Source organism: Schistocerca cancellata, chromosome 3 (assembly GCF_023864275.1).
Source record: "Schistocerca cancellata isolate TAMUIC-IGC-003103 chromosome 3, iqSchCanc2.1, whole genome shotgun sequence".
NCBI classification, from domain to species: Eukaryota; Metazoa; Arthropoda; class Insecta; order Orthoptera; family Acrididae; genus Schistocerca; species Schistocerca cancellata.
This window is the reverse complement of record NC_064628.1, coordinates 900,266,856-900,293,365: the sequence shown is the minus strand read 5'-3', so window position 1 is coordinate 900,293,365 and position 26,510 is coordinate 900,266,856. Positions and strand designations below refer to the sequence as shown.

Genomic DNA, 26,510 nt, shown 5'->3' with positions numbered 1-26,510 from the left:
ACCTTTATAATTTAGCAGTTAAGTTCTCGGTCTTCTTAATTGCTGTCTTTTTCCTGAGATAATGTTATGTCAAAATAAACTACAAGCTATTTACTGAACAAAGTAATTATACATTGTTCTGGGGCAGAAAGTGAAAAGATGTTCAGAACCTTTCATTTCAGTTTGGCTTGTAAATGAATAACAACAATATGTAACTAAGTATTAAAATTTCTCTCCTAAGCCCACTTTATCAAGAATTTTATTTTTCTTAGAAATCATTTCATGTAGCTCTTGACAGGATAATTTTAAATTACGCAATATCTTCATGATTGTGTCAGTTTGCAATTTATCCTTGGGTTCATTGGACATTTATGAAACAGAACTCTCATTCAGTGTTGGCATTATTGCCTGGAATTTCAAGTAATATTTTGCTAATTTCGGTAATTCCAAATAAAATCCTTTATTATGCACTTGCATTTCTCAATACAGGTAAGAGCGAGGTGTAAGCAGGATGGGGTGGGGTATGTTGGCATTGGACTGATCGGCACATTCTTCCTACTTTGCCTCATTCACTCTGTGCCTTGCTTGGTTGTAACATGGGATGTTAGGCTCATTGGGCCTACACAGAAAAGTGTAGGATGCAGTCATAACAATAGCATTTCTTGGTATATTGGCAGTCCTAGTGGCATGGTCTATTGACACTCTGTGTAGACACAGTGTGCAAGAGTTGCCCCCAACAGTTCTGTATGGTAGTTTCTCACTGTTGTCCTCAGACATCAGCTGTATTGCGAACTCATACCATCCAGGGTGTACACGCCAACAAGAAAAAAAATTCCCGGATTTCCCGGTTAAAGATACACTTTCTTCCAGGTGAAAATACACTTTTTCCATGTTATGTGACAGTATACTTTCCGTTTGGAACTGTAAAACTTGTCAATCCTTTGAATGGTTACAGTTTTATACAGCGGTGTAGAATTTCCCAGCACTTTAGAAAATGAAACTCACGGGAAAAAAACACTTTTTAGAAAGATCTTTGATGTGCAGTAACATGTACGCTGCATATTTTCATAAGTCGAATTCCACTAAACCTCACATGTTACTTTCTGAAGCATCAAAATCGAGATTGCAGTGCACCTTTATAATCCAGTCATAGCTCATATCACATGATCTCGCCATCCGATGACAGCGGATATTCAGAGCATAGGACACGTGATGCAGTCAGGCAATAGCAACATCACTGTCAAGTAGCGCGAACACACAAATAGGAAAAGTTATGGTTTGAATTAATATACATAGTGTTGTTACAAGAAGAGCAAAGCTTTCACATATAATATTGGTCTCGAAGATTAATAAGCTGCAAGAGAAGCTACGCTAAGCTTTCACATATAATATTGATCTTTTTTGCGCGTGTTACACTTTAAGATACATCACACAAATGTGCCAGTAAAATTTTTAATAACGACATAAATATCTGATCTTCTGGGCTCAAAATTCTTCTAACTGGCTTGTCATCAAAGAGTTGATTTTTAATGAGAGTCAAACGCTCTGTGATTTAAGAAATTCATCGTACATTCTCGCACATAGTTCATCTTGCGTAAAAGGAAATTTACTTTGAAAGTAACGCTTTTCAAACCACCGTTCGCAATATTTTCCCACAACCTGTTAGAAACAGGTTTGTTCCAGCAGTTGTCAGAGCGCCAGATAGGCGTCACTGGCCTTGCGCAGCTACGATGATGTAGGGAGCCCGTATGTTCGTACGTGTAAAACATTAAAAGATCTTACATTATGTCATAAAAGAAATAAGACATTAGAGGCTACTACAAAAACATCGGAATTTTATGAACCAAACTAAAATGCGTTATCCAGCTTAAAGTGCACATTTGTATGTCCAGATTCCCAATGAAGTATGCCTCGACAATGAAGTAGGCTTTTCAGTGTGCTTTTTGGGATGTAATTTTTCTTGGAGTACCGGTATTGTATTATCTCATGCTTGGTTCTTTATTATGGCATAATGCCATACATACTAGAAGCTGAAAACATGCACTTAAAATGCTGCAAACAGTTGAAACTAGCCAATTGTGTCGAATTAAACACTTTTCGTTTAAAATAAATTGACTGTCTCAGCGGAAAAGATTAATAAAAACCAAATTTCTGTAGCAAACTGACGAAAAAACTTCGTTGTCTTGCAACGTGATTAACGCTGATAAAACATTTTAGCCTTCCGTAATTATGTGAATGTATTTTAGTTCACTTGATAGCTACCAGCCACAGAAATCCATTCTGTTTTTATTAAACTTAAACACGGGTCAGGTGGAGATACAACTTCCCCACTACAACTCATCTTGCTCTGCGCATCAGCCCCAGATTTACGATATTTCCGAACCAGGGCACTAGTAGATAGTGCCCCCATGCTGTCCCTCGTGGGCCAAAGTGCAGTGCCATGCCCCTTCACACCGTATTATTCTATTGCACGTCACTGAATTTCGTTCTGTGCCAGTCAAATGTGTATATTTTGTACTGGATACCATCAAACTATATTCAGGACAGGTTTGACATCCTGCCCCTCTTTAAAAAAAACCTCGCAATTGATAGTGGATGGGATGATTTGTAACCGGGAGAACAATACCTCTTCAGAAAATTTGCACTCTTTATTGCCTATTAGCTAATAACATGCTGTTTTGCGTGACATAAAATTAGTTTTGTGTGACATAAAATTAAATATAGGATACATAAAACCAGTAAAGGCAAGAAATAGGCAAGACCGTATACATTTCTTCAATCCTCAGGTCCTAGAGCTGTTTTTCTCTCTATCTTGCTACAACTTTACATGGTGTGCTTTCCTTTCTGCGAAAGAATCTATTACCTCATCAAAGGTAGTCAAATTGTTTTGCTACAGGAAAAATCGAAATGTTCTCTAATTCTGAAAAAGCTGTTGGTACGAATAGTACCCACGACTGTTGTTGTGTCTCGATCAGATTACGTCTAATTTGTCACTGTCTGCTAGATAAAATGAAGTAGGCCTTTCTAATATTGCAGCCATTGTAACATACATCAAATTAATGAGACTGTTTTGGCGCAAATGGTCATTTTTATAACAGAATATAATTCAGGAAGTACCAATACCAAATGCCCCCCCACCCCTCCTTCTGCCCCCTAGATCCAGGCCTGCTGTGCATGGGTGCATCTGGCAGCTTGGGCACTCTAGTAAAATTTTTCCGGGTAGCATCTGGCTGTTTGCTGCTACTACTTGTACAGCTAACAGCCACACTTCTCTATCCAGAAGCAGGAGAAGGTACTACTCATATGCAACTCGACAACACATGTGCAAGAGCACGTTTGCAACTTCTCAAACGAATCTAAGGTAAACAGTTGTGACGTCACATTCATCGGAGGGAATTTGTTGTTACGAAGCTATAATCTTTCGAAAGCCTTTGACTCATTTTGCTGTCGGCAGACACTTGTATGAGTACTGTGTTTTGTTGTATACGCACATTTTCTATGCAACTTAAGTTTTATTTTTGTTTTTTCTCTCATTCATGTTTTATCGCTGCAGTATTATTCTGCAGTAGCGGGATACAGTAATATCCTTTGTTTTTTAGAGCATTGGTCCCTACCAGTCAAAATTACAAAAATTTAACTGAAAACTAAAAATGAAAAATTTCTGGAATTCTAAAAAATTCCCGGGTTTTTCCCAGTTTTCTCCCGGATGAGAAAGTTCCCGGGTTTTTCCAGGATGTCCAGTTGTCCCAGGTCATATACACCCTGACATTCCCTAGTTTGTGGAAGTATTTTATGAAGTGTGGTAGCAAAGAAGTACAATGCTCCATTTGCTTTAAAAGATTAAAAACAGGAGGAGGCAAAACAAATTTGCGACATCATATAAATTGCTTGAAGAGAAGTTGTATTTGATTGTTATACCTATCATTTTATTGACATGCTATAAACTTGGGATAATAACTGAACCCTTAATTCTATGATTGGTTCGGCAGGAAAAATTAATTTCATCCAAAAGTGATGATCTTGGAATGTCACCAACTTGTGACCATATGTTCTTGCTGCCATTGCATCCCCATCATTTACCTTTGTGGTCATTGCTGGAAACAATAAGACCGATTTTTTTTCTGCAGCCTCATAGTCATCATGATCTGCTCCTTCATCTTTATTAGAATTTCCACCTTTGTTCAAGTCTGCTTGTGCTACTGGAAGTAATAGCAATAAAAAACTGCAAATCTCAGAAACTGGTTATTTTGAGCAGATTTAAAAGTTAGATTACAGTGGAGATGAAAAGAATCAATGTAACTGAAAACTGGTTGTTGTTTCAATGATAACCACCATCCCTTCTGATGCCCCTCTCATCGCAGTTGCTGCAGTCTGGTCTGTACGCAGAGCAATCTATTGCCATTGCCATCTGGTGCATACACAGATTAGCTATTGTCATCTGCCAGTGTTAGTGTTTGGACAAAATTGGGATTTGCCCACACTTGGCAGCTGTGGCAGGCGATGCCAAGAGCGTGGCAACAGGCCGGTTGCAGGTGTATGTACAGGCAGTGTCAGTTGCCAGCCCAGCTACAATACTTTTAACTTCCCTGACGACACTCTATAAGGCTCTGATGACACTCTTATAAGGCTCTCACAGAACTCCTCTTTGGGGACCTGAACCCCCTTAATGTTCTGTACGGCTCTGTTATTGCCTGCCTCAGGCTAGAGCTGTTAAGAGTCTCATGTCATTAGGGCTTCTGTGTCCCCTGAACACAAAGGAGCCCAGATTTCTGCACTTCTACAGGGTCTTTCTTGCCAGTGGATCTCTCGGTATCCTCTCCAATCCTCACAAGCAAGTATCTTTGGAGAAGTGGCCGATAACATACACTGCAGTCACCATTTTCTGATCAGGATGAACTGCGTAGATAAAGCAGTGGCTGAAAGGAAGCACAGAAAACAGATGCTAAACGGGACTTAACTGGAAGTGCACTAAACTCCTGCTAATCCAGCACTCAATAGTTAAAAGCCTCTCAGTAATCTGGTCCACATCCAGCCTCTAGTCGCTCAAGCAGAAATCACACATACACTAATGAATTCTCAAGTCTCAAGTGTAACAATGTTGTAAATTACAGTGTTAAGCTATGCTATAAATGTTTGAAGTTGTTGCTTTCTTTATGGTTCAGAATCGTGATTTCTAAAATTAAACATGTGCTAGACCTCAGGTAGAAACTCGAAATTCAAGATAAGTTGAAGTGAGGTTCTTAGCAGAAAGCCATTGCTGCTGAGTACAACTATTTATGAGAAAATTGTAACAGACACAAAGAGATAATCAAAAGCTTACAGGAAGTTTTTATTATGAAAGTAAATATCTCGTAATGCAGATGTTAAAGCTGCAGACATCTTCCTAGAGTACAGTATACAACAATCAGAAACATGCAGTACCAGCACAAGTAATGCTTGTAAAGCCATTGTGTGACAAAGCTTACTGCCGGTTGGCAGGAGAGCCAACACCATGTTACTGGAGGAAGCCGAAAGGCACGCGTTTTAGCTCATGCATGCTGGCGTGAGGTCTGGAACAGGACAAGGAAATTGGAATTTAGAAAAAACGGACGTAGTTGGTGGAATACTTAACTTTAATCCATTAATGGTGAACGTCGTCGCTCTGGATGGTACATTATTCACAGTATCAATAGTAACTGGTAATGGCGCCTTGCGTATTTTGTCAGTGAACCATCGCTGGCAAAGTCGGTTGTACAACTGGGGCGAGGGCTAGGAAGTCTCTCTAGACCTGCCGTGTGGCAGCGCTCGGTCTGCAATCACTGATAGTGGCGACACGCGGGTCCGACGTATACTAACGGACTGCGGCCGATTTAAAGGCTACCACCTAGTAAGTGTGGTGTCTGGCAGTGACACCACACTCAAGGACTAAGTTTTCTGTGAAAATTAATGTATCTTTGGATTTAATAAAATACAATCCCTGTGTCCAAGAAAAGTCTACTAGTATCAAACATAAACTTTAATTTGATGAAGAAATTTCTAAGGATGTATGTTTGGAGCATTGCATTATATGGTAGGGGAACATGGACTTGGGAAAACCGGAACAGAAGAGATTTGAGGTGTGGTGCTACAGTAGAATCTTGAAAATTAGGTGGACTGATACAGTAAGGAATGAAATGGTTCTCCGCAAAATTTCTGAGGAAAGAAATAATATGGAAAACAGTGACAAGAGAACAGGATGATATGACATCAGGGAATAAGTTGGATGGTACTAGAGGAAGTTGTAGAGAGTAAAAATTGTAGATGAAGAGAGAGATTGGAATACATCCAGCAAATAATTGAGGATGTAGGTTGCAAGTGCTACTCTGAGATGAAAAGGTTGGCAAAGGAGAGGAATTTGTGGCACCAAACCATCAGAAGACTGATGACTGAACACTGCAACACCACACATAAGCAGATGCATCACATTATGAATGTGATCCACCACACCACTTATGTATCCATTTTGCAGCCTTCAGAGCATCTGCTAAGACAGCTTATCACTTGGTGAAGTGAGGAGTGCACTCAGCAATAAGGAACAGGTGTGTAGCACTACACAGGTTCAGATGCTTAGCAATTGTAGAGACGTATACAATCTTTCAGACTGCAAGGGTCTGATAGACTGTTAAAGAGAGCAGGAGGAAGTCGTCATGAGTGTTCCTGGAGTAAAAAATTATTTCACTAGCTCAACACAAGCATAGGAAGATAGGAGGGATTTCCAGAAAAAGTAGTCGGCCATCTAAAGCAGCCAGCATGTATAATGAAGGAGGGACATCACCTAGCATCAGCCAAAATCAAATATGGCATGCAGTGGCAACTTGATAAACTAGAGGAACTCAGTTTAGAAATTTTTAGTAAAATGTAAAAGACACACAAAAGAAATTACCTTTTACACCTGTTGGCAGATTAAAATTGTGTGCCGGACTGAACTCGAAGTTCGGACCTTTGCCTTCCACAATATCCTTTCTTTCAGGAGTGCTAGTCTTGCAAATTTTGCAGGAGAGCTTCTATGAAGTTTGGAAGGTAGGACATGAGGTACTGGCAGAAGTAAAGTTGTGAGGATGGGTCGTGAATTGTGCCGGTGTATCTCAGTTGGCAGAGCACTTGGGTGTGGAAGGCAAAGGTCCCAAGTTGGAGTCTCAGTCCGGCACACAGTTTTAATCTGCCAACAAGTGTCAAAATTACATACTTTTGTGTGTAAGAATCAGACAAGTTCAGAACAATTTGAGAACCAGTGGTGACTAGCCGACTTGCCAAAAATGTTGAGTCATCAGAGAACAACAGGCAGACAAAAAGAAAGAATGACAGTAAGTGGATATGGCATGTCAGAATAGTAAGTCTAGAAAGCAAACAGAGATCTAAAATTGAGTTTCTAAGACATAGCAAACTCAGAACCAAGATAACAATGTATTGTGAGATTAGTACTGTAGTGCACAGAAATTGTAACTGATTGTGATGCCATAGTGCTTCCAGCTTGAAAGGGACACAGCAGCTGCCAATAGGCTGGCTCAGTGAGTGGGTCCATGCGGCAACCCTAGCAGTGGCGACCCGCATCAACCGTACGATGCACGGCCACGCTGTCTAGTGGCTACCATCGTTTTCCATTTATCACCTGTGCTGGGGCGGGATACCTAAAAAATTTTATACAGTAAGAATACACTGAAAGAACACAGTGTGAAAATGTTAGCTGCTAAGATACACTGTGTAAGAATACACTGAAAGAACACAGTGTGAAAATGTTAGCTGATAAGATACACTGTGGTATATGCTTGCTAGTAGCATATGTCTTTGTGCAGCTTCCAGACTTTCATTGTAATGTGGAATCCAATTAATGTTTCCAACCTGACAAAAATGAAATATGAAGAATGTGGTATGGATATGCAATCGAAACCACTTATTGCTCTTGAAGACCTGTGTATTATATCTAAGCACATCAAAAAAAGGTTTTGCATCAGCTTGGTTCCATCCTCTTGTATTGATGTATGCCTGCATTAGTCATGGCATACTATCCACAAGTTCAACAAGGCACTGTTGGTCCAGATTGTCCCACTCCTCAATGGCGATTCAGCGTAGATCCCTCAGAGTGATTGGTGGGTCACATCATCCATAAACAGCACTTTTCAATCTATCCCAGACATGTTCGATAGGGTTCATGTCTGGAGAACCTGCGGCCACTCTAGTCGAGCAATGTCGTTATCTTGAAGTAAGTCATTCACAAGATGTGCACGATGGGGGTGCGAATTGTCATCCATGAAGGTGAATGCATCGCCAATATGCTGCCGATATGTTTGCACTATCAGTTAGAGGATGGCATTCATCTATCGTACAGCCGTTATGGCACCTTCCATGACCACCAGCTGCACACGTCGGCCCCACATAACGCCACCACAAAACAGCAGGGAACCTCCACCTCACTGCACCTCCACTGTGTCTGTGATACAATACACACCGTCAACGTCTATCTTCAGGAGTTCTGGGAACTAAACTTTTTTTGATGTGTGTATTATCATAGGGCATTCATTCCAGTGATGTCACATTTCATTAGAAATTGTGGAAACATAGAATGTCTTCCAAGCCCAAAGAAAACAGACACAGTAATAGTTTTCAGTAAGAAAGAAAAGTCTTAAATTTCTTTTTTGAAACAAAATAGGGAGAAAATGCTTAAATTCAAGCAGTGTGCAAAGCCACATTCGTTTTATAAAATATGAACATGAATTGTGCATATGGAAGAAGATTTACATGAAGTACGAAATATGCATCAAAATGAAACTCTCAAAAGTGTCAAAGTAAAACTATTTGGAAGATTCAGAACTGCTCGAGATAGTCAGTGCACTGTTTCCGAGGGAGCTCTAAAAGAATGGACACTCTGAAGTTCAAGTGAGATGAACATTACTGATTTCAAAGCCTCTTATACCTGCTTAAACAGATTCAGGAAATTATAAGGAAAAGGTAGTCCCAAAATTATTAAGTTTACTTTGAGTAAACCTGTAGAGATGTCATTAATAGGTAATATTATAGAGAAATTTGTAGTGGACGTGAAGACAAAGCTTCTTGTTACCTCTCAAAAACTGTGTATAAAGCCAGTCAGATATCTTGCCAGTTGCACTTTATCATTTTGAGCGAAAAACAAACAAGAGTCATTCGCGCACTCAATGGGTGCTATGACTCATTCATATACCATATTTACCCAATTATAAGATGAGGTTTATTCCCAAATTCATCATTCAAAAAATACAAGTCGCCTTATATTCCAAGATTAAACTATTGTTGTGGAGGTCAACATTTTTATGTTGTTTAATAAGAGTATATAGGGTCATCTTACACTAATAAATGAAGCATTGCCTGTTGAGGTCACATGCAGCTTTATTCAGAAACATTTTGAAGGGCACTTGTGGGCAAATGATACTCACATTCATATAGCTCAAGATCTCCCAACAGCCCAAAGTACTCACTACTGTATCGATGTTGCTCAAACAATCACATGGCACTAGTACAAATGATATGCAAGCAGCTATGAACTAGCCAAAACAGTCTACTGATCTGCTTAAAATTTAACAATTTTGTGAAACACAGGAGGAAACATCGTTAAATTATGTCACCTTACATACTCTTGTAGTATTTGAACCGGTTCACAATAAAAGTTCTAATACATTTGTGGATACCAAGTACAAAAATTAATCCTGCTTATTAAGTAAAGGGAACATTCAAAAGTGAAAATGTCGTCCTGCAGCCAGCATTACTTGGCACTGCAACCAGACCAATATTTTATTTGAGTATGAGAGACAGTAATGATTTACTAAGGGGGTTGCAAATGAGAAATTCGGTCGCTGTTCATGTATTAGAATGCCAGGTAAAAATGTTACCAGCTTTCTACTATCCTTAGAATATGATGGTGAAATTCTAAGAGGAAAATTAATTCAGAGTGAAATGTCTAACAAACAAAATAAATCATACTAAACTGATTGTAATTGAAATCATGAGAATAAATCACAACACAAGACTTGCCACAGATATAAGTGGATCACAACCACGGGATGAGCGAAAATTTGAGAATCGAACTGACTCATGACTATGTACTAGTAGCTGTTGTTAACACGTGATACTGCAGGCAATGTTTCACAGTTGCTCAAGTGCAATACTACAGAAAGGGTGCAGGCAGAGGAGTAGAGAGTGGGCAGCAGATTATGTCATATTGCCAACCATGGGAATCTGTTCCACATACTTCGGCTTTTTAGGAACATGTTCTGTGTTTAAACTATAGTTTGACTGAATCTGTTTGTAACTGGAATTGAACTGACTTGAAAATTTAACAAAAACTCAGTAGTAGTTTTCATTTCTGCAGGAGATACTAAAAGTGCAGATAGTGACCAGTGTCGTACTGAGTGTTCTGTGGTGCAATGTTGTCGACACTCACCATGTTGTATGGCAGGATAAAAGGAGTTGTGTCCACTGCTGATTATATGGAGATAATGAGAGAGTGATGGGCAGACAATATCTTTGAAAGCAACAGACATTGTAACACTCTCTCATCAGTATAGAAGCAAAATCGAGTAGATATCTGGAAAAAAAACAGCATGTTCTCAGGTCCCACTGTAAGCATAACCTTAGAAATCATAACATATTCAGAAGAAAGAGCCAAATATTTGTGACAACAAAGGTATGGATTCCACAGCTGTACCATTAGGGTGGTGATGATTAAACATAGTGAGACCACAGGTGACAGGTTAGTAATCCAGAAAGGAAGAAAAGAAAACAGTCCACAAATTAATGTAAAGAGTTTCGTTTTGTTTATTTAATTCTCATTGTATTATCAAAATGTAACAGTGAATCGCATAAATTTAGAATAGGCATAATGTTAACTTTTTAGTCAGTCACTAAGTCAATAAAACTGTTTGCAGTTTTGATTAGTAAAAGTAAATAAAAAATAATTTTTTCTCAAGGAGATTTTGAAAAGAGGGATGGAGGTGTTTTATATTCAGGGTCATCTTATACTTGGGTAAATACGGTACAACAATGTCAGTGATAAGTTTCAGAGGGGTATTGTTTCTGCAGTTTAATCTTCGTCTTCAGAAATGTCAGGGCAAACTAGGACCAAAAACTAAAAAAAGGACTGTTGACTTGCGAAAGTCTAATAATTAAAAATGAGAGAAAATAATGTTCATTGTTACATACTAAAAGTTTTCTTACCATTTGCAGAAAATAATTCACTGCTTCTGTTGAACACTTGGCCTGGAATAATGATATCGCTGTCTATAGGAGGAGGATGCAATATAACTCTGATCCCACATATGCAGCAAATAGTGTGATTCAGCCTCTCGATAAAAAAATTTTCAATAGTGTAAAGTGTTTTTCATAAAATTGCCAGACAGCATAATTTCCAATACCTCTTTGTCATTTCGGGTTAATCAGCAGAACAGTGCTGTTAAAAGAAAAGAAAATCTTGACTTTTAAAGTATGTCAATTCGAATAAAAATCACCAGTTTTTGATTGCTACGTCTGCCATCGTTGTCAGGAGTACAAACCACTGATTGCTACAGCTGGCTCGGTTTTCTGCTTATGTAGGTACAATTGCAGAAGCTTGCACCAATCAAAGAGGGCCAAAATGTCCTGTTATGGAAGGTGAGTTGGCAGCCCTTAGCAGCTCCGGGTCACCACAAGACTGAGTGATGTCGGGTGGCACAAGGGGCTAGTGCCACATTTGAAACAGCCACTCCCGTCTCAGTGTAAGGGTCAAGCATCCATCTTTGCTCTCTTTCAGTATCAACATATTGGGATTGCATTATAGAGGTGGTGGCTGATATTAAAATAAAGAGCAACAATTTTCATAGAGACAAGAAGTACACATTTAGTAAGGCATGGGGACAGGCTTTGGATATTGAAAGAGAGTGAAGATGGATGCCTGACACTCGTAAGGAGGCAGGAGCGGTGGTTTCACCCTTTAACTGCTCTGGATGTGTTAACGCACATGCCTTTGTACCTGTCCCTGTGTGCTCTGACCGTGTTTACGCGCGCCACCAATCCTTCTACCTGGTACTCTGAACGTGACTATGTGTAGACACATTCAGAGTACCAGGTAGAAGGACTGGTGGTGTGCATAAACATGGTCAGAGCACACAGGGACAGGTACAAAGGTGTGCGCGATAACACGTCCAGAGCAGTTAAAGGGTTAAAATGCGCTGCGGCCCCCTCGCGCCATTTGATATCACTCAGTTGCGCAGTGGGCCATAACTGCCCAAATCACCTTCTGCACACATTGTTTCGACCCTCTCTGATTGGTGCTAGATGCTGCAATTGTTCCTTTGTAAGCGGAAAACCATGACAGCACTGACAGTCCGTGATTTGTACTTCTGATGACAGTGGTAAAGATAGCCATTGAAAGCTCAAGATTTTTATTCAAACTGACCCAGTTTGAAAACCGAGAAGATTTTATTCACACATGCCACAGCTAAAGACTCAGTGGGCAAGTATTGTTAAACTTCAGTCATTTCTCCTTTCAGTTTGCATCACCACGTTTTACAAATTTGATCAAGTATGCCTTGGTATGCAGCACAATATACAGAACAACAGCCACGGCCATTTTTTACTGCATTTCAGTTCTATCTAAATGAAACACTAGTAATTAGTATGAAGTGCCTGAATGCATCAATTTTTCTTTTGTCAAGTGTGCCTTGGATATGGCAAATGTTTGTTTATACCATCCAATTGATACTTTGCATTTTTGTGATGACTGCAGGACTGTTTCATTGTTGGCAAAATATACAATATTCAAAAATTATCATAAGCAAGAACTGCAGTACAGGGATTGTTATAAAATATTTACTATCAACAGATTAAAGTCCATACAGGTGAAAGTTATCTGTAATGTAACATAATATTCTTCCTTGATTTTCTTATCTCTACTAGTCACTTGTGTAACAGTTACATCTCTGAAATAGTATAGCTGTCGATATGAACTGCAAGTTATTAAAAAAAACTAATGATTTGGGACATTTTTAGGATGGTTTAAGTGGTTAAAATTCATTGTTTGCATTTCACACTATGTAGCACTACATCCCTTTGTCACAGCTGACCTGCTTATTCGGCAATTCATGCACTAGGCAGGAGGGGTTGTACAAACCACTATTACAAGCAGTTCTTCATGTGGCAGAAATGAGTAACTTCAACAGTTTTTGTTTTTAATATTTGCAGAGTACCCTGGTAGCTAAAATTTTGACACTGCATTCCTTTCAGTGTATTCTTCCTGTGTGAAAAATTCCAGGGTAGGTTTGTTGAATTGTACCAGTCCCTTGCGAGTTTGTGTATCATGTACTTAGTAAGTTTTGTGTATTTAATCCTATTCATCGCAGACTATTTTAGCAAGGCACTAATAACCATGTAGAGGAATTCATACTATATTTTGTTTTATTTTTAAATTATATCCTGCATTGGCTGTGTTAGTTTTTCACTCAAATACTTACTCTTTCAAAAAGTTAATGAATTTACTATGCTATATGAAAACTACCTCACATAAGCTGCCAGACAACTAACAAGATATTTCACTGGTGGTTACTGAACCGGTGGTGCTTGTTGCCAATACTTCCTTGTCTTCTTCTTCTTCTGCATGTGCCTTATCCCGCATGGCCACAGTGTCGGCAAGGTTATTAGCAAGTTTGGCGTGGTTAGTTCAAGGGGTGGCCAGATGCCATTCCTGTCACCACCCCGGAATGATGATGATGATGAAAATGATGAGGACAACACAAACACCTAGTCCCTGGGCAGAGAAAGTCTCCAACCCAGGAATTGAAGTTTCCAGTGGTAGGAAAGTAGATGCTTCACAATCTCAAGCAACGTGGCTCCTAGAAAGAAGAAATGTTTTCATTTAACTTCACTGGAAGATGCTTAAACTTAAAGACTTTGTTACTTTTCTCTTTTCTCAGTATAGTCTTTGGTCTCCATCATGTTGTTTTGTTATGTAACAGAATTTGTTGTTATTTGGGCAGCTTGGAGAGTAAGTGACAGATCACAGATCCAAAGTTCTGTGGTTCATCTCTGTTTCCACTTCTGGTAATATCTGTAAGTGGAAAACATTCCAGGTTGCACTGTGGTTCCGAGTCCATGTTAAGCTGCACACTGGACTCGCATTCGGAAGGATGGCGGTTCAAATCCATGTCCAGCCATCCTGATTTTTTAGGTTGTCCGTGATTTCCCAAAATTGCTTCACACAAATGCTGGGATGGTTCCTTTCAAAAGGGCACACCTGAATTTCTTCTCAATCCTTCCCTAATTCAATGGGAGCGGTGACCTCTCTGTTTGGTCCCCTCTCGAAAATCAACCAACAACTGTGTTAAACTGTATAATATTGCCCTAAAATAACAAGACAGGTAAGCCAGTTTAAAGTTCAGGGGAAGGCAAGGGTGTGTACCATCTCCAGCCAGAACAACAAAGCCTAGTGTCCACTTTCTATCTTTGCCCCTCGCGTTATCATCTTTTTTGTTCTTACTATTCTGCAAGCAATGAATTTTTAGATTAGAAGTTCTTGTGTATCCTTCATGGTATTGTGTTTTTGTGTAGTTGGACAATGTAAAAATAATAATACTAATAAAAACAAAGCAATCTCACAGGTGCACATGTGCATTTATACGCAACGTGAAAATCGTAGCTACACAATTAAGGAAATCTTTATTTCATCCTGGGGTGAAATTGTGCATTTTTATGTAATCTGAAACTATCTTTATTTCATCTTGGACAAAATATTGTTACAAATGAGCTAAAGATCTTGAAATTTTCAGTAAAGTGAAAGAAGTTACATGTAACATGGTTTTAACCACACACACACACACACACACACACACACACACACACACACAAAATCATGGTGGCACCCAAACGCATCCACACATGGGTGCAGTGATACTGTCCGACACTGCTAAGGAGGTGAGGTGGACGGACACATGATTTTCACACTGGTGTAATGATTTAGTGAAGAAGGATTGACAGTGTAAAATAATTTACGTGTACACATTATTGTATCCCAATTTCAGATGGAAGAAGTTCATCGGAAGCGCGAGCAAGACCGTGCTGCTGATCTGAGTGCTAGATTATCTGTACTGGAGGCAGAGGAAGGAGGAGAAGAAAATTCAAAGCAGGGGAGTGGTGCACCAAAGGCCGATGTCACCGGTGCAGGTGCACTGTCCGAAACAGCTGCCACTGACACAAGCGTGCCGCCCCCCACAGTGTCGGAGAACGCGCAGCAACCGCCACCACCACTGGGAATGCTGCCAGTGATGTTCAGGCCACCGCCACTGCGACCGGGGATGCCGCCACCTATAGGGATTCGCCTCCCCCCGGGTCCACCTCCTGGCCGCCCCGGCTTACCACCTGGCCCACCACCGGGCCTACCCCCGAGGCTCAACCTGAGGCTGCCTCCTGGTCCTCCGCCAGGTGAGTACTGTGCTCTTCATTGTTATTGCTGAACATTGTGGTCTTCAATCTGCCAAAGACTAGTTTGATGTAACTGTACACAGTAGTCAGTCCTGTGCAAGCACCTTTTAACTACAGCCTACATCCACTTGGACCTGCTTTACGCCATTTCAGCCTTGGTCTCCCTCAAAAATTTTAACCCCCTAACACACACACACACACACACACACACACACACACACTTCCTTGCATTACAATTTGACAATTCCTGCCTCGGGTTGTGTCCTATCAACTGATCCTTTTTTTTAGCCAGGTTCTCCCATAAATTTCTTTTTTCTCGTTTGATTCAGTACCTACTTAGTAGTTGTTTGATCTACCCAATTGATTTAGTACCTCCTCATTAGTTACATGTCTTCAGCATTCTTCTGTACCACCACATTTCAAAAGCTTTTATTCTCATCTAGTGTTACTTTTGTACAAGGCTACACCCTAGACAGATACTGTCAGAAAAGACTTCCCAAATTTATATTCAGTGTTAAAACATTCCTCTGTTTCAGAAATCCTTTCTTGCTATTGCCATTTTGCATTTTATATCCTCACTAGTTCAGGCATCATCAGTTATTTTGATACCCAAATAGCAGAACGTGTCAGCTAATTTTAAGATTTCATTTCTTGATCTAATTCCCTCAGCATCACTTGATTTAATTTGACTTTATTCCGTCACCTTTGTTTTACTTTCGTTGATGTTCATCTTTAGGGACAACCAGGAAATCAGGGAAAAAACAGAGAATTTTTCATCCAGGAAAAACCCAGATATTTTTTAGAATTCCAGGAATCTTTCATTGTTTTCATTTTCAGCTAAATTTTGAATGTTGACAGATAAGAACTGATACTCCAATAAAGAGTTTTACTTTAGCCCACTACTGCAGCAGTATTATAAAATGCACCACTTACAACAACAAAACACAAGTGGCCAGGCGAGAGGCGTTCATTTCAAACTGACACAGAAAAGTACAATTTTCAACCTGACCCTCTTCGATTTTCATAAAATTTGGTGTGTTCATTGCACATGACAAGGGAATGAAAAATACCAAATCACAGAATTTAGCACAAGTAAGACAAAGAGAAATGGCCGCTCGAAGTCCTAAAAATGTGTGGAAAATTTGACAAACACTGCTGACAAAAATGGCTGTATCTTCTGTTCTAATAAAGATAGAATAGTGAACCATGTAATTTTGGAAAGGTCTGAAGCTAGCTTTCCAATGGTATGCAATTTTGTCATATTCAAAGAATGTACACAATTAAGGTCAGTGACCTTGACTTTTGACCTTGAATATCACAAAACATGTCACCTTCAAAACTGATGAAAAAGTTATATTTGCTTCTTCTTGTTACACTATACAATGTAGTAAAAAATCAGGTTAGATGTCAGTGAGATTAGGAGATGTATAGTAATAGGTACAGCAACATGTTGCATTAATGCAAAATAAATTGTTTTCAGATACCAACAAAGCACTGAAAAAACAAGCTTATTATTAAAAAGCTGGTGTTATAACAGTGCACAGTAAGGTAACAATGTAGGCACTCCAATGTCAAGCTATCAAATATTGGATTGCAGTGTGGCTGCTATGTGTAGACAGGTAGTTGCTGCAAAATACATAGTGTGTTGAAATTATACACATCTGCCATGAAGATGGAGTTTGAGAAGATCATGTATGGCTATAATCCATTCAAGGAACATGGACACAACAGATACAAGAAAAATCTACGTAAAGTGCAAATGTGGATGGTTGATATGATCGGTGTCATAATGACTAACTACAAAATATGTGATAAATGTAGAAAAAAAATTATCTCAGGTACAGGGTCTGTGGCTGTTCCAACAACATTGAAACGAGTGGAAACCACAAACCTGCATAGCTCCTCAGACCCATCTGTAGCCTGAAAAATTGCTTTAGATGCATTAAGTGATAGTTTGGTACCTCTTGGCAAGTCCCCACTGGAGAAGAAGAGACTGGGAGAGAAAATATGCACAGAAAAAGTTCAAGCAAGTGTCCGCAGTATTCCGAAGTAAATATGTACCTAGTGTGGAAGAAAATGCAGATCATGAAGCAAGTGTTGAATCTGAAACCAATTAGTCAAAGAATGTAAATATCTTAGTGGCTTCCATGTCCAAGACCTAAATGTATCTTAAGTGAACAAACTGTGAATGGTATCATAGAATTCTACAACAGAGACAATATAAGCCGCTGTTTGCCTAGGAAGAAGGATATTGTTCTTGTCGGGGAAAATGGTTCCAAGATTCATAGAGGAAGCGACTACTGTTGGGAAACCCGCATGGACTGTATCAAGCATTCAAAGGCGGACACCCAGGACCGAAAACAGGATTATCAAAAATCTGCCAGTTGTGACCCAACTGTGTTTTGGCTGGTGCAGCTGCCACCCATAGTGTGTGGGTTCACAGTATTCACAAAAACGTGAAGCTCCTGTTGAAAGGTTCCAGATTAAAAGAGTTGGCACATGATGCACACTGTCAACATAGCACTTATAAACACTCTCTTGGTTGGATTTGTAATCCTCCACAGCCAAGATGCTCTAATCCTCATGTGAAAATTGTCCAGGTACACATTCTATCATGACACACCTGCAAGAGTTGTTTGATGAAAATGGAATTGATGACATAACATGTAAACTGTGGACATGTGTAGGTAGAACAGCTCTCCAGATATGTGTATTGTGTGTGGAAGACTTCTTGGAAAACCTTTCAGACAAATTAAAAAAGTTTTTATTGCATTTCTTGATAGTCACCCGACAGTCTGAATTTCTACAACATCCAAAAGAGACACTTGGTAACAATGAATACATTGCAATATGTGATTTTACAGAAAATTATGCATTTGTCCTGTAGGCTGAGGTGCATGGGTTTTCATCCATTTGTTTTTTATTATAGACATACAGAAAAGCGTGGTGCAATTGATCACATTTCCTTTGTTATAATATCAGAATGCCTTAAACATGTCTGTTGGTTGTACCCATCTGTGATTCAGCATCTCTGCCATATGGTGAGTAGCGACTTTCCTTTTCATATATTACATTCCATCCTTGATTTTCCATTGCTTGATTAGTGTGTGACTTTATATATTATAAATGCTTGCTATCAGCCTGTTGACTGTAGTAACTTACTGTGCTATATTATACCACCACCTTTTTATCAATAAATATGTGAACTTTGAGTGACTGTTACTCTTGCCTTACTTGGGCTAAAATTCTGTGATTTGGTCATGCGCAGTGAACACAGCAAATTTTACAAAAATGGAATGACTCATATGTGACATTGCTGTTGAACTGGTGATAAGAAAATGATTTGTGCCTTACATAATTAACAAGAAGCTTTGTTGTAGCACAGTGGGTGCCCAAGCATGTTCCAGAGAATTAGGAGACTGTGACAGTGGGTGTTTGCCTGACCATCTGTCGAGATATGTGGAGCAAGGAGGAATGGATTTAATTGTCCAGATTGGGGCATGTGATGAAATGGTGTGTCACCACTTTGACCCTGCCCCTAAATGGCTAAGCATTGAGTGGCAGCCACCCAGCTCTCCTCGTCCAAGAAGAAAGCCCAATCTGACCTGAAAGGTGGAAAAGTGATGCTCAGTTTCTTTTTCAATGAAGAAGGACCTCTACTCCGGCACCTCCACATGTGACCAGTGGCGAATTTAAAAATTTCACGCCCTTAGGTACACCATTTTATATGGGGGGGCGGGGAACCCTCCCTCTCCCCCCCCCCCTCCAAAAAAAAAAAAAAGTTTTAAATAATAAGTATTACCCGATCACTTCACAATTGCCGTTTTGGGTGGGAGCACTATGAGCTGTTTCTGTTCTCTGCCATTCATTATTCTGAAGGACACAGAGCTGTCTAGTTGCGCTCAATCAGAATGTAAGATGGTTCCTGAACTGTGCTTGGTGTACGGCAGCGGAATAAAACAAACTTCATTTTGTTAACACTTCTTCTGTCGAGAGACAACAGAAATGAACACAAGGAAAATAACTTTTTTTTTTATGCCAGAGCGTGTGGGAGACAACAGTTTTTTTTATGTGAAACCGTTGAAAAAGAAAATAAAAATGTTGTGTTAAATCTCAAAATTGAAGCGATCGTTTCATACATTAGAAATTAATACATACTTTTACAGAGATGCATTCAAAATAAAAATCAAACTGTCGTTTTATGATCTAATAACTTGAATGTGTAGCAGTTAAAAACAAGACACGATCGGTATTAATATGTGATAGGAAAGTGTAAGAAATGAAAATGAAATAGAGATTTCAGTGCATGACCTAATAACTAAATACAGACGAACAAACACAGAACTGTGTTTACTATTACATAATTTTACAGACTAGTGTGGAAAAATCAAATTTGTTTTATAATCTAATAGTTAATGTGTTAAGCATTAGGGTGTATGTAGCTAGATGCTGCATAATGAGTGTACACAGTACCTTTAATCCATGTAAGGGCTGAACAGTTTTGTACTGCAGCTACTGCTCTCACCATAGCTCTTTCTAATGGTATTAGCAAAGCTTTTACAAACTATAACATTTCAGCAGACACCTGCTATACGCATCAGTTGTGACATACTAAAGTATCAGAATGACTTGACTGTACAGTGCCGAGTGGCTGGGTCGTTCAGGTATTGTTTAGCATTCTGCCATCAGCAAGTGTAAAATAAGCACACAATATGTAGTTTGTAAATCCAATGAAAGTGCTCCAAGTTATAATAAAAATCACATTATAATCTATTTTTGAAACTAATATGAATAAATGAACAAACTCACTAGTCAGGAAAGTTTGTGTCTAGCTTTGATTGCAGAAAACTCGTTGATCATATCTTCATAGTTCAGATGGTTATCAGTTAGGAGGTCTGACCATAGGTACAATTTCAGTCTTTTAAGAGCCGAAAATGAGCGTTCTGCTGAACAATTTCTAAGTGCCATACATAGAAATATTCTAAGAACAATGTCAACATTCGGAAACATGAACTGTAATGTATATTCCTGCGATAAACATAACATTTCAGTAGACACCTAGAATACGCATCCGGTCCAACAGTGTGTTATAGCTTTCCTTTCTCCTCATTAATTTGGCGTACAAGTTGTTGAGTACTCCAAATTTTTCCCTTCCAGTCAGATAAACTTTTTTAGAGTCCACTTCTTCGTCATCACGAAGTTTGCGTTTCTGTGAGCTTTTATAGGTGCATTCATAGTCTATATCAGTCACACTCTCTATGGATTTGTTTTCATAATAGTTGAACACACCATGAATAGATGCAATAAATCTTACAAGTGATTCATATAATACACGGACTATTTTAGTACCAATATTTACACTTTGCAATTTCAGATTTACACTACTAAATCTCTGGACTATGTCCTTCCAAACTGTCATCATGAATACTGTTTCTAGTCTGCTGAATTGATTCAGTAAAGCTGAAACCTCATTTCATATTGGCAATATGTGTGAGGGCATTGATAATGCCCTCCCAGTTTACAAATAGACTTACACATGCTTCCTCTCTTCCTGCCTCACGTGTTTTTGATAAACTTTTTACCATTTTACTTCCTGGTTTCATGAAAGAAAGAAGTTTATCCCAGTGCTGTGTAGAAGCAGAGAAAAAATTATAAAGGTTTTGCACTACATTGAAAAATGAACATGCTTCCCGACAACAGCTTACAGGACTTTTAGTACAGCCTCAGCTAAGTTTTCGGACTTAATGTCCTGGGTTTGGTAAAATCAGAAGGAAACGCTCAACAGGTTCACCATTCTCATTCACATATCTCAATATGAAAGATAATTGATCAATATGTGTCTGCAGCAGAATCTACTGTTATTGAGAAATATTTGACCTGTTTTATTCCACTTACGATAATTTTTATTCATCCAGAAAAAAGCTCTATTATTTCATCACAGATTGTTGAAGAAAGATAACTTGTATGTCCCTGCCCTGGATTTCCATTCCATATTGTTCAATGTGCTCTGCGAGAAAAGGATCAAACTCGGCTATAAGATCAAGAGACATATAAATTGATCATTGTGTAATGAATAGAATCTTTCAACGTGTCACTTAGGGGAAGTCCACGACATGTTAGCTTCTTCACTACTGCAAACACCCTTTTCAACACACTGCACCAGTACATTTTTTCTGTCTCAACATATGACTCGAAATGGTTATCTATTGTTCCAAGTGACTTTTTTCGAGTGATAACTCAGAATTTTTGTTTTCAAGTGAATTCTCATGAGTTTTCCAATCTGCAATACCATTAGTAGATGTCGCAGCCTTGCCTCCGAACAATTTACATGGTACACAAAAAACAGCACCTTTGCTACAGGAATATACTAGAAACTCGTGCAAAGCTGATTCGCCATTTAAAAGTTTACAGTAAAATATCTGGTTTTCCCTATTGATCTTCTTAAATTAGAAAAATCACCATTACAATTTTGATTAATGCCATGTTGTAAGAGAATGTCGATTGTTGAGTCATCGACACACCATTCTGCAGGATCACCACTAACAAGGTTATTTCTTTTTGTAATGTCTGACTAGACACTTACTTTTTTGTGAAACTTGAAATCAGGAACAATTTGCTTTTCTTCATTTTTAGCTTTTGTTTCGTCTGTATTTACTTCTTTTACAACAGCTGCAGTGCCAGAAATATACCATCCCTACTACTTAACTCGAAGTCGAACTAGCAACATTTTTTACAAAAAATTTATCTACTCCGTGAAGCATTTTTAGAGCATTGGCTTCTCATTCTTGCCTTTCCTTCGATAATTTCTGAAATGCTGCCCCACTTAATTTTGCACGCTTGCTTTTTTCACTGTTATTCATATAAAGCAATTACAAAATTGTCAACCAACAGTCGAAACAAAAGAAAAAAAGTTTGTGAAAGGAAAGAAAGACTGTGTCCAGTTCCAGTCGTTCTACACCACACATGAGCACAAAGCTTTTTACTTTAAATGTAGCACTCAAGCACAAAGATTTTTCCTTTAAACACGGAGCAATGAACTGACCAACTCAGATTACTCGACGTAACTGTGCTATGAGAGAACGACTATGCAGAATAATTTAATTTCATTGTCGCCTGTTTCTCTGTTGTCAGTAAACAGTAGAAGCACTCCTGCTGGCTGGAATTCGTCCCGTAAAGAAAATGGGACAGTCCCTTTCTTGAATTCTGTTTCCCACATCGCTGGAATTTTAGCTGGGACACAAATATGTTCTGAATATTCTTGACACTGTCTTTCTCATTCAAAAAGCAAATAATTTTTGCAATTTCTTGCAGTGAGGTGTGCTTGATCGACTCTTATCCCACTTATTCTTATAACATTTTAGTGGTATCTGTGAGCAGAGAAGACAGGCTACAAAATTTAAGTAATCTTGTTGGCCATTGATATTGTGTGTTGTCATTTGTGTGAACACTGCTGTTATGTTTACAAGCAAATGCACCTTTTGTTCCAACATAAAAATAACCTTTTCTCAAAGAAATTAAGCATAGTTATGAAATTTAATATAAAATTTGCAATGCCATGTACTATTTGATTGCACAGAGTGGGAACTTTGATATCATGCAGGCTGCAGCGCAATAAATGAGACAAACGAAAGTTGGTCTCTTCTATTTTTTTGCCGGTCTCTTCTAATTTTTTTTTGCCAAAAAAAGTAACTAAGTTAAGTAAATAAATAAATAAAATGTTTAAACATGTGTATAAAAAGGTAAAACATTCCCAGTATTAACATGTTTTGTTAAAACGGGTGTCAGTAAATCAAAGCTCAGATATTGAAGACCACAGAGCTTTCACATTAATTACACTAATGGAGGGTTGACTTGATACTTCACTGTAATTTCTACAAGAAATTTAAGTAGAGTCTGGTTTTACATACTGAGGCCCACACATGTTGAAGTATTTAAGAAACTGCTGATTAATTTATCACAGGTTTTCTGGGGTCCTGATATTTTCACGGGGGAAATATGGTAGGGTTAAGTAGAAGCCAACAACTTTCTCGGAATAATAACGTTTCATACGTGGTATTGTAGATTGCCATCCTGACAGCTGCAAAATATTTTGAATAATTATGAGCATGATACCAGACAGAAACCCAATGTTAAATTTCCATTGAACTAGCAAGTTGTTTAACAATATTAAAAGTTTTTGTTGTTTGTAAGTGCAGTTATCTTAAAAAAAAAAGGTTAAAATGAGTACAGAGCATAAAATGCTGCCCTCCCTTAAGGTGCCACCCTTAGGCCTGGCTCCACCACTGCATGTGATTGCATATCTTCAGCCCCATAAAATAGTCTCTGAAAGATCAGAGTTTCACCGTGACAAAGATGTGCAGGGCACCATGGAAAATTGGATCTGTCTACAATTCAGGAGTTACTACACTGAAGCCATCCACTCTCTTTCTAAATGGGGGGATCTGTGTATCAATATCAGTGGTGTGTTAAAGGTGATTATGTAAAGCTGTACTCCTCAACATGAACTGTAATTGTAATATATTTATTAAAATTTCTTTGTGTTAATTATAGTCTCCATTTCATTTGCGTGCATCTTATACATGAAATGATAATTAAATGGGCACCCTAGTTGCAAACAGGTGTTGATGTACTTCATTGGGGACATGTTGAAAATGTGTGCCCCTACCGGGACTCGAACCCGGGATCTCCTGCTTACATGGCAGACGCTCTATCCATCTGAGCCACCGTGGGCACAGAGGATAGTGCATCTGCAGGGACTTATCCCTTGCATGCCCCCCGTGAGATCCACATTCCCAACATGTCCACCCTACTACATTCGTAGTGTGCCTAATAGATGTTTGCCCATCATACTCATTACTCGGGGCAGATTAATCTACCAAGTCCCGTACGAGTTCGGGCATAGCGTGTGCGTTCGCACAAGAAGGTCAATGGCCGGGAAGCTATATTTTAACTATACATGACGGTAGTATCTGTTCCCGAAAGAGCAGTTACCGTGGATGACCATGCAGCTTTGCTAGAAATGAAATGATAATTAAATGGACACCCTAGCTGCAAACAGGCGTTGATGTACTTCATTGGGGACATGTTGAAAATGTGTGCCCTGACCGGGACTCAAACCTGGGATCTCCTGCTTACATGGCAGACGCTCTATCCATCTGAGCCACCGCGGGCACAGAGGATAGTAGTGCATCTGCAGGGACTTATCCCTTGCACGCTCCCCGTGAGATCCACATTCCCAACATGTCCACCCCACTACATTCGTAGTGCGCCTAATAGATGTTTGCCCATCATACTCATTACTCGTGGCAGATTAATCTACCAAGTCCTGTACGAGTTCGGGCATAGCGTGTGCGTTCGCACAAGGTGGTCAATGGCCGGGAAGCCATATTTTAACTATATGTGACGGTAGTATCTGTTCCCGAAAGAACAATGAAGTACATCAACGCCTGTTTGCAACTAGGGTCTCCATTTAATTATCATTTCATTTCTAGCAAAGCTGCATGGTCATCCACGGTAACTGTTCTTTCGGGAACAGATACTACCGTCATATATAGTTAAAATATGGCTTCCCGGCCATTGACCTTCTTGTGCGAACGCACACGCTATGCCCGAACTTGTACGAGACTTGGTAGATTAATCTTCCACGAGTAATGAGTATGATGGGCAAACACCTATTAGGTGCACTACGAATGTAGTGGGGTGGACATGTTGGGAATGTGGATCTCACGGGGAGCGTGCAAGGGATAAGTCCCTGCAGACGCACTATCCTCTGTGCCCGTGGTGGCTCAGATGGATAGAGCGTCTGCCATGTAAGCAGGAGATCCTGGGTTCGAGTTCCGGTCGGGGCACACATTTTCAACATGTCCCCAATGAAGTACATCAACGCCTGTTTGCAGCTAGGGTGTCCATTTAATTATCATTTCATTTCTAGCAAAGCTGCATGGTCATCCATGGTAACTGTTCTTTCGGGAACAGATACTATCGTCATATATAGCATCTTATACATCCAAATGTACCGCTTGGCTTGCAAAAATTTAATCGCACGCTTATTTGGACACATCAAAAATATATCTCCTTTGACCGATGTGGCTTTGTGTAGCAGATTTATACTCAGACATGTTGGCAAACATAATAATGCTTTCAGATCACTCTTTAATTATCCCTGCATGCCACACAGGACTGCCGCCTAGACTGCTGCGACCTCCAACAGCGCTGCCACCGCGTATGGGCTTGCCCGGCATGGCAGGGCTGCCACCACCGACAGCAGGTCAGTTGGGTGCCGTTAGTGTACCAGTATCTGCAGCTCCCCCTCCGGGAGCTCCTCCACCTGCCGTGGCTGCAACGCCCAACGTACTCACTGCCGCACCTCAGCTGATCAACAGGGCAGGTGGGGCTGCAGGAGCACAGGGAGGTGCAGCAGATCCCAAGAAACCGCAAGGAGCGACAATCGAGGCCAAGCCACAGATCAGGTGAGACCCTCCAATATCTTCCTACTTTAAATACCACCTTGTGCTTTCCAAACTCTGAGTTAGTAACAGGAAATATATGTGATATGCATTAACACCATGAAGCTGATATCATATTTTATATTAATTAAAAGTGCTGTTCAAGTAAGACAATCACTATCATTGATTGCACAGTGTCATATATACAAATTCTGTGTGAAGCATTGACTAAGCAAAAAAAAAAAAAAAAAAAAACAAAGGTTTTTCAATAATCTTACAGCAAAAATTAATTTAATTATGCAAACTGTTCAAATGATATGTTGTATACTTCACATCAATGTGTCACCTAGAACTGAAAAGGACAGTGACACAGCCAGATATTAATTCAAGTGGAAGTTGTAATTTATAGTGATAACTTATTGCTTCCAGTATTATGATTGCCAGTCAATGAATCAAGCTACTAGGATTCTGCTTCACAAACAGCTTACACATTTGTGTAGTTAAGCATCTGTGTTCATGACCACCATGCACAGCTACCAACTATAATGAAGATTTTGTATCACAAATTTTTGATACCTTAAGATTACTTTTTGCTCTTTAATTTGCTCAATTTTATCCTGTTATATCAGTCGGTTCGTGTGTAAAGGGTCT

General features: G+C 39.3%; 1 protein-coding gene across 1 annotated transcript in view; it reads left to right on the top strand.

Annotated features, from left to right (window-relative positions):
• Positions 1-26,510, top strand: part of LOC126175974 (WW domain-binding protein 11) — a 119,203-nt gene that overhangs the window by 76,786 nt on the left and 15,907 nt on the right. The window contains exons 6-7 of the mRNA XM_049923074.1: positions 15,015-15,414; positions 25,592-25,883. Coding sequence (XP_049779031.1) covers positions 15,015-15,414; positions 25,592-25,883 — 692 coding nt within the window. The remainder of the gene's footprint in view (positions 1-15,014; positions 15,415-25,591; positions 25,884-26,510) is intronic.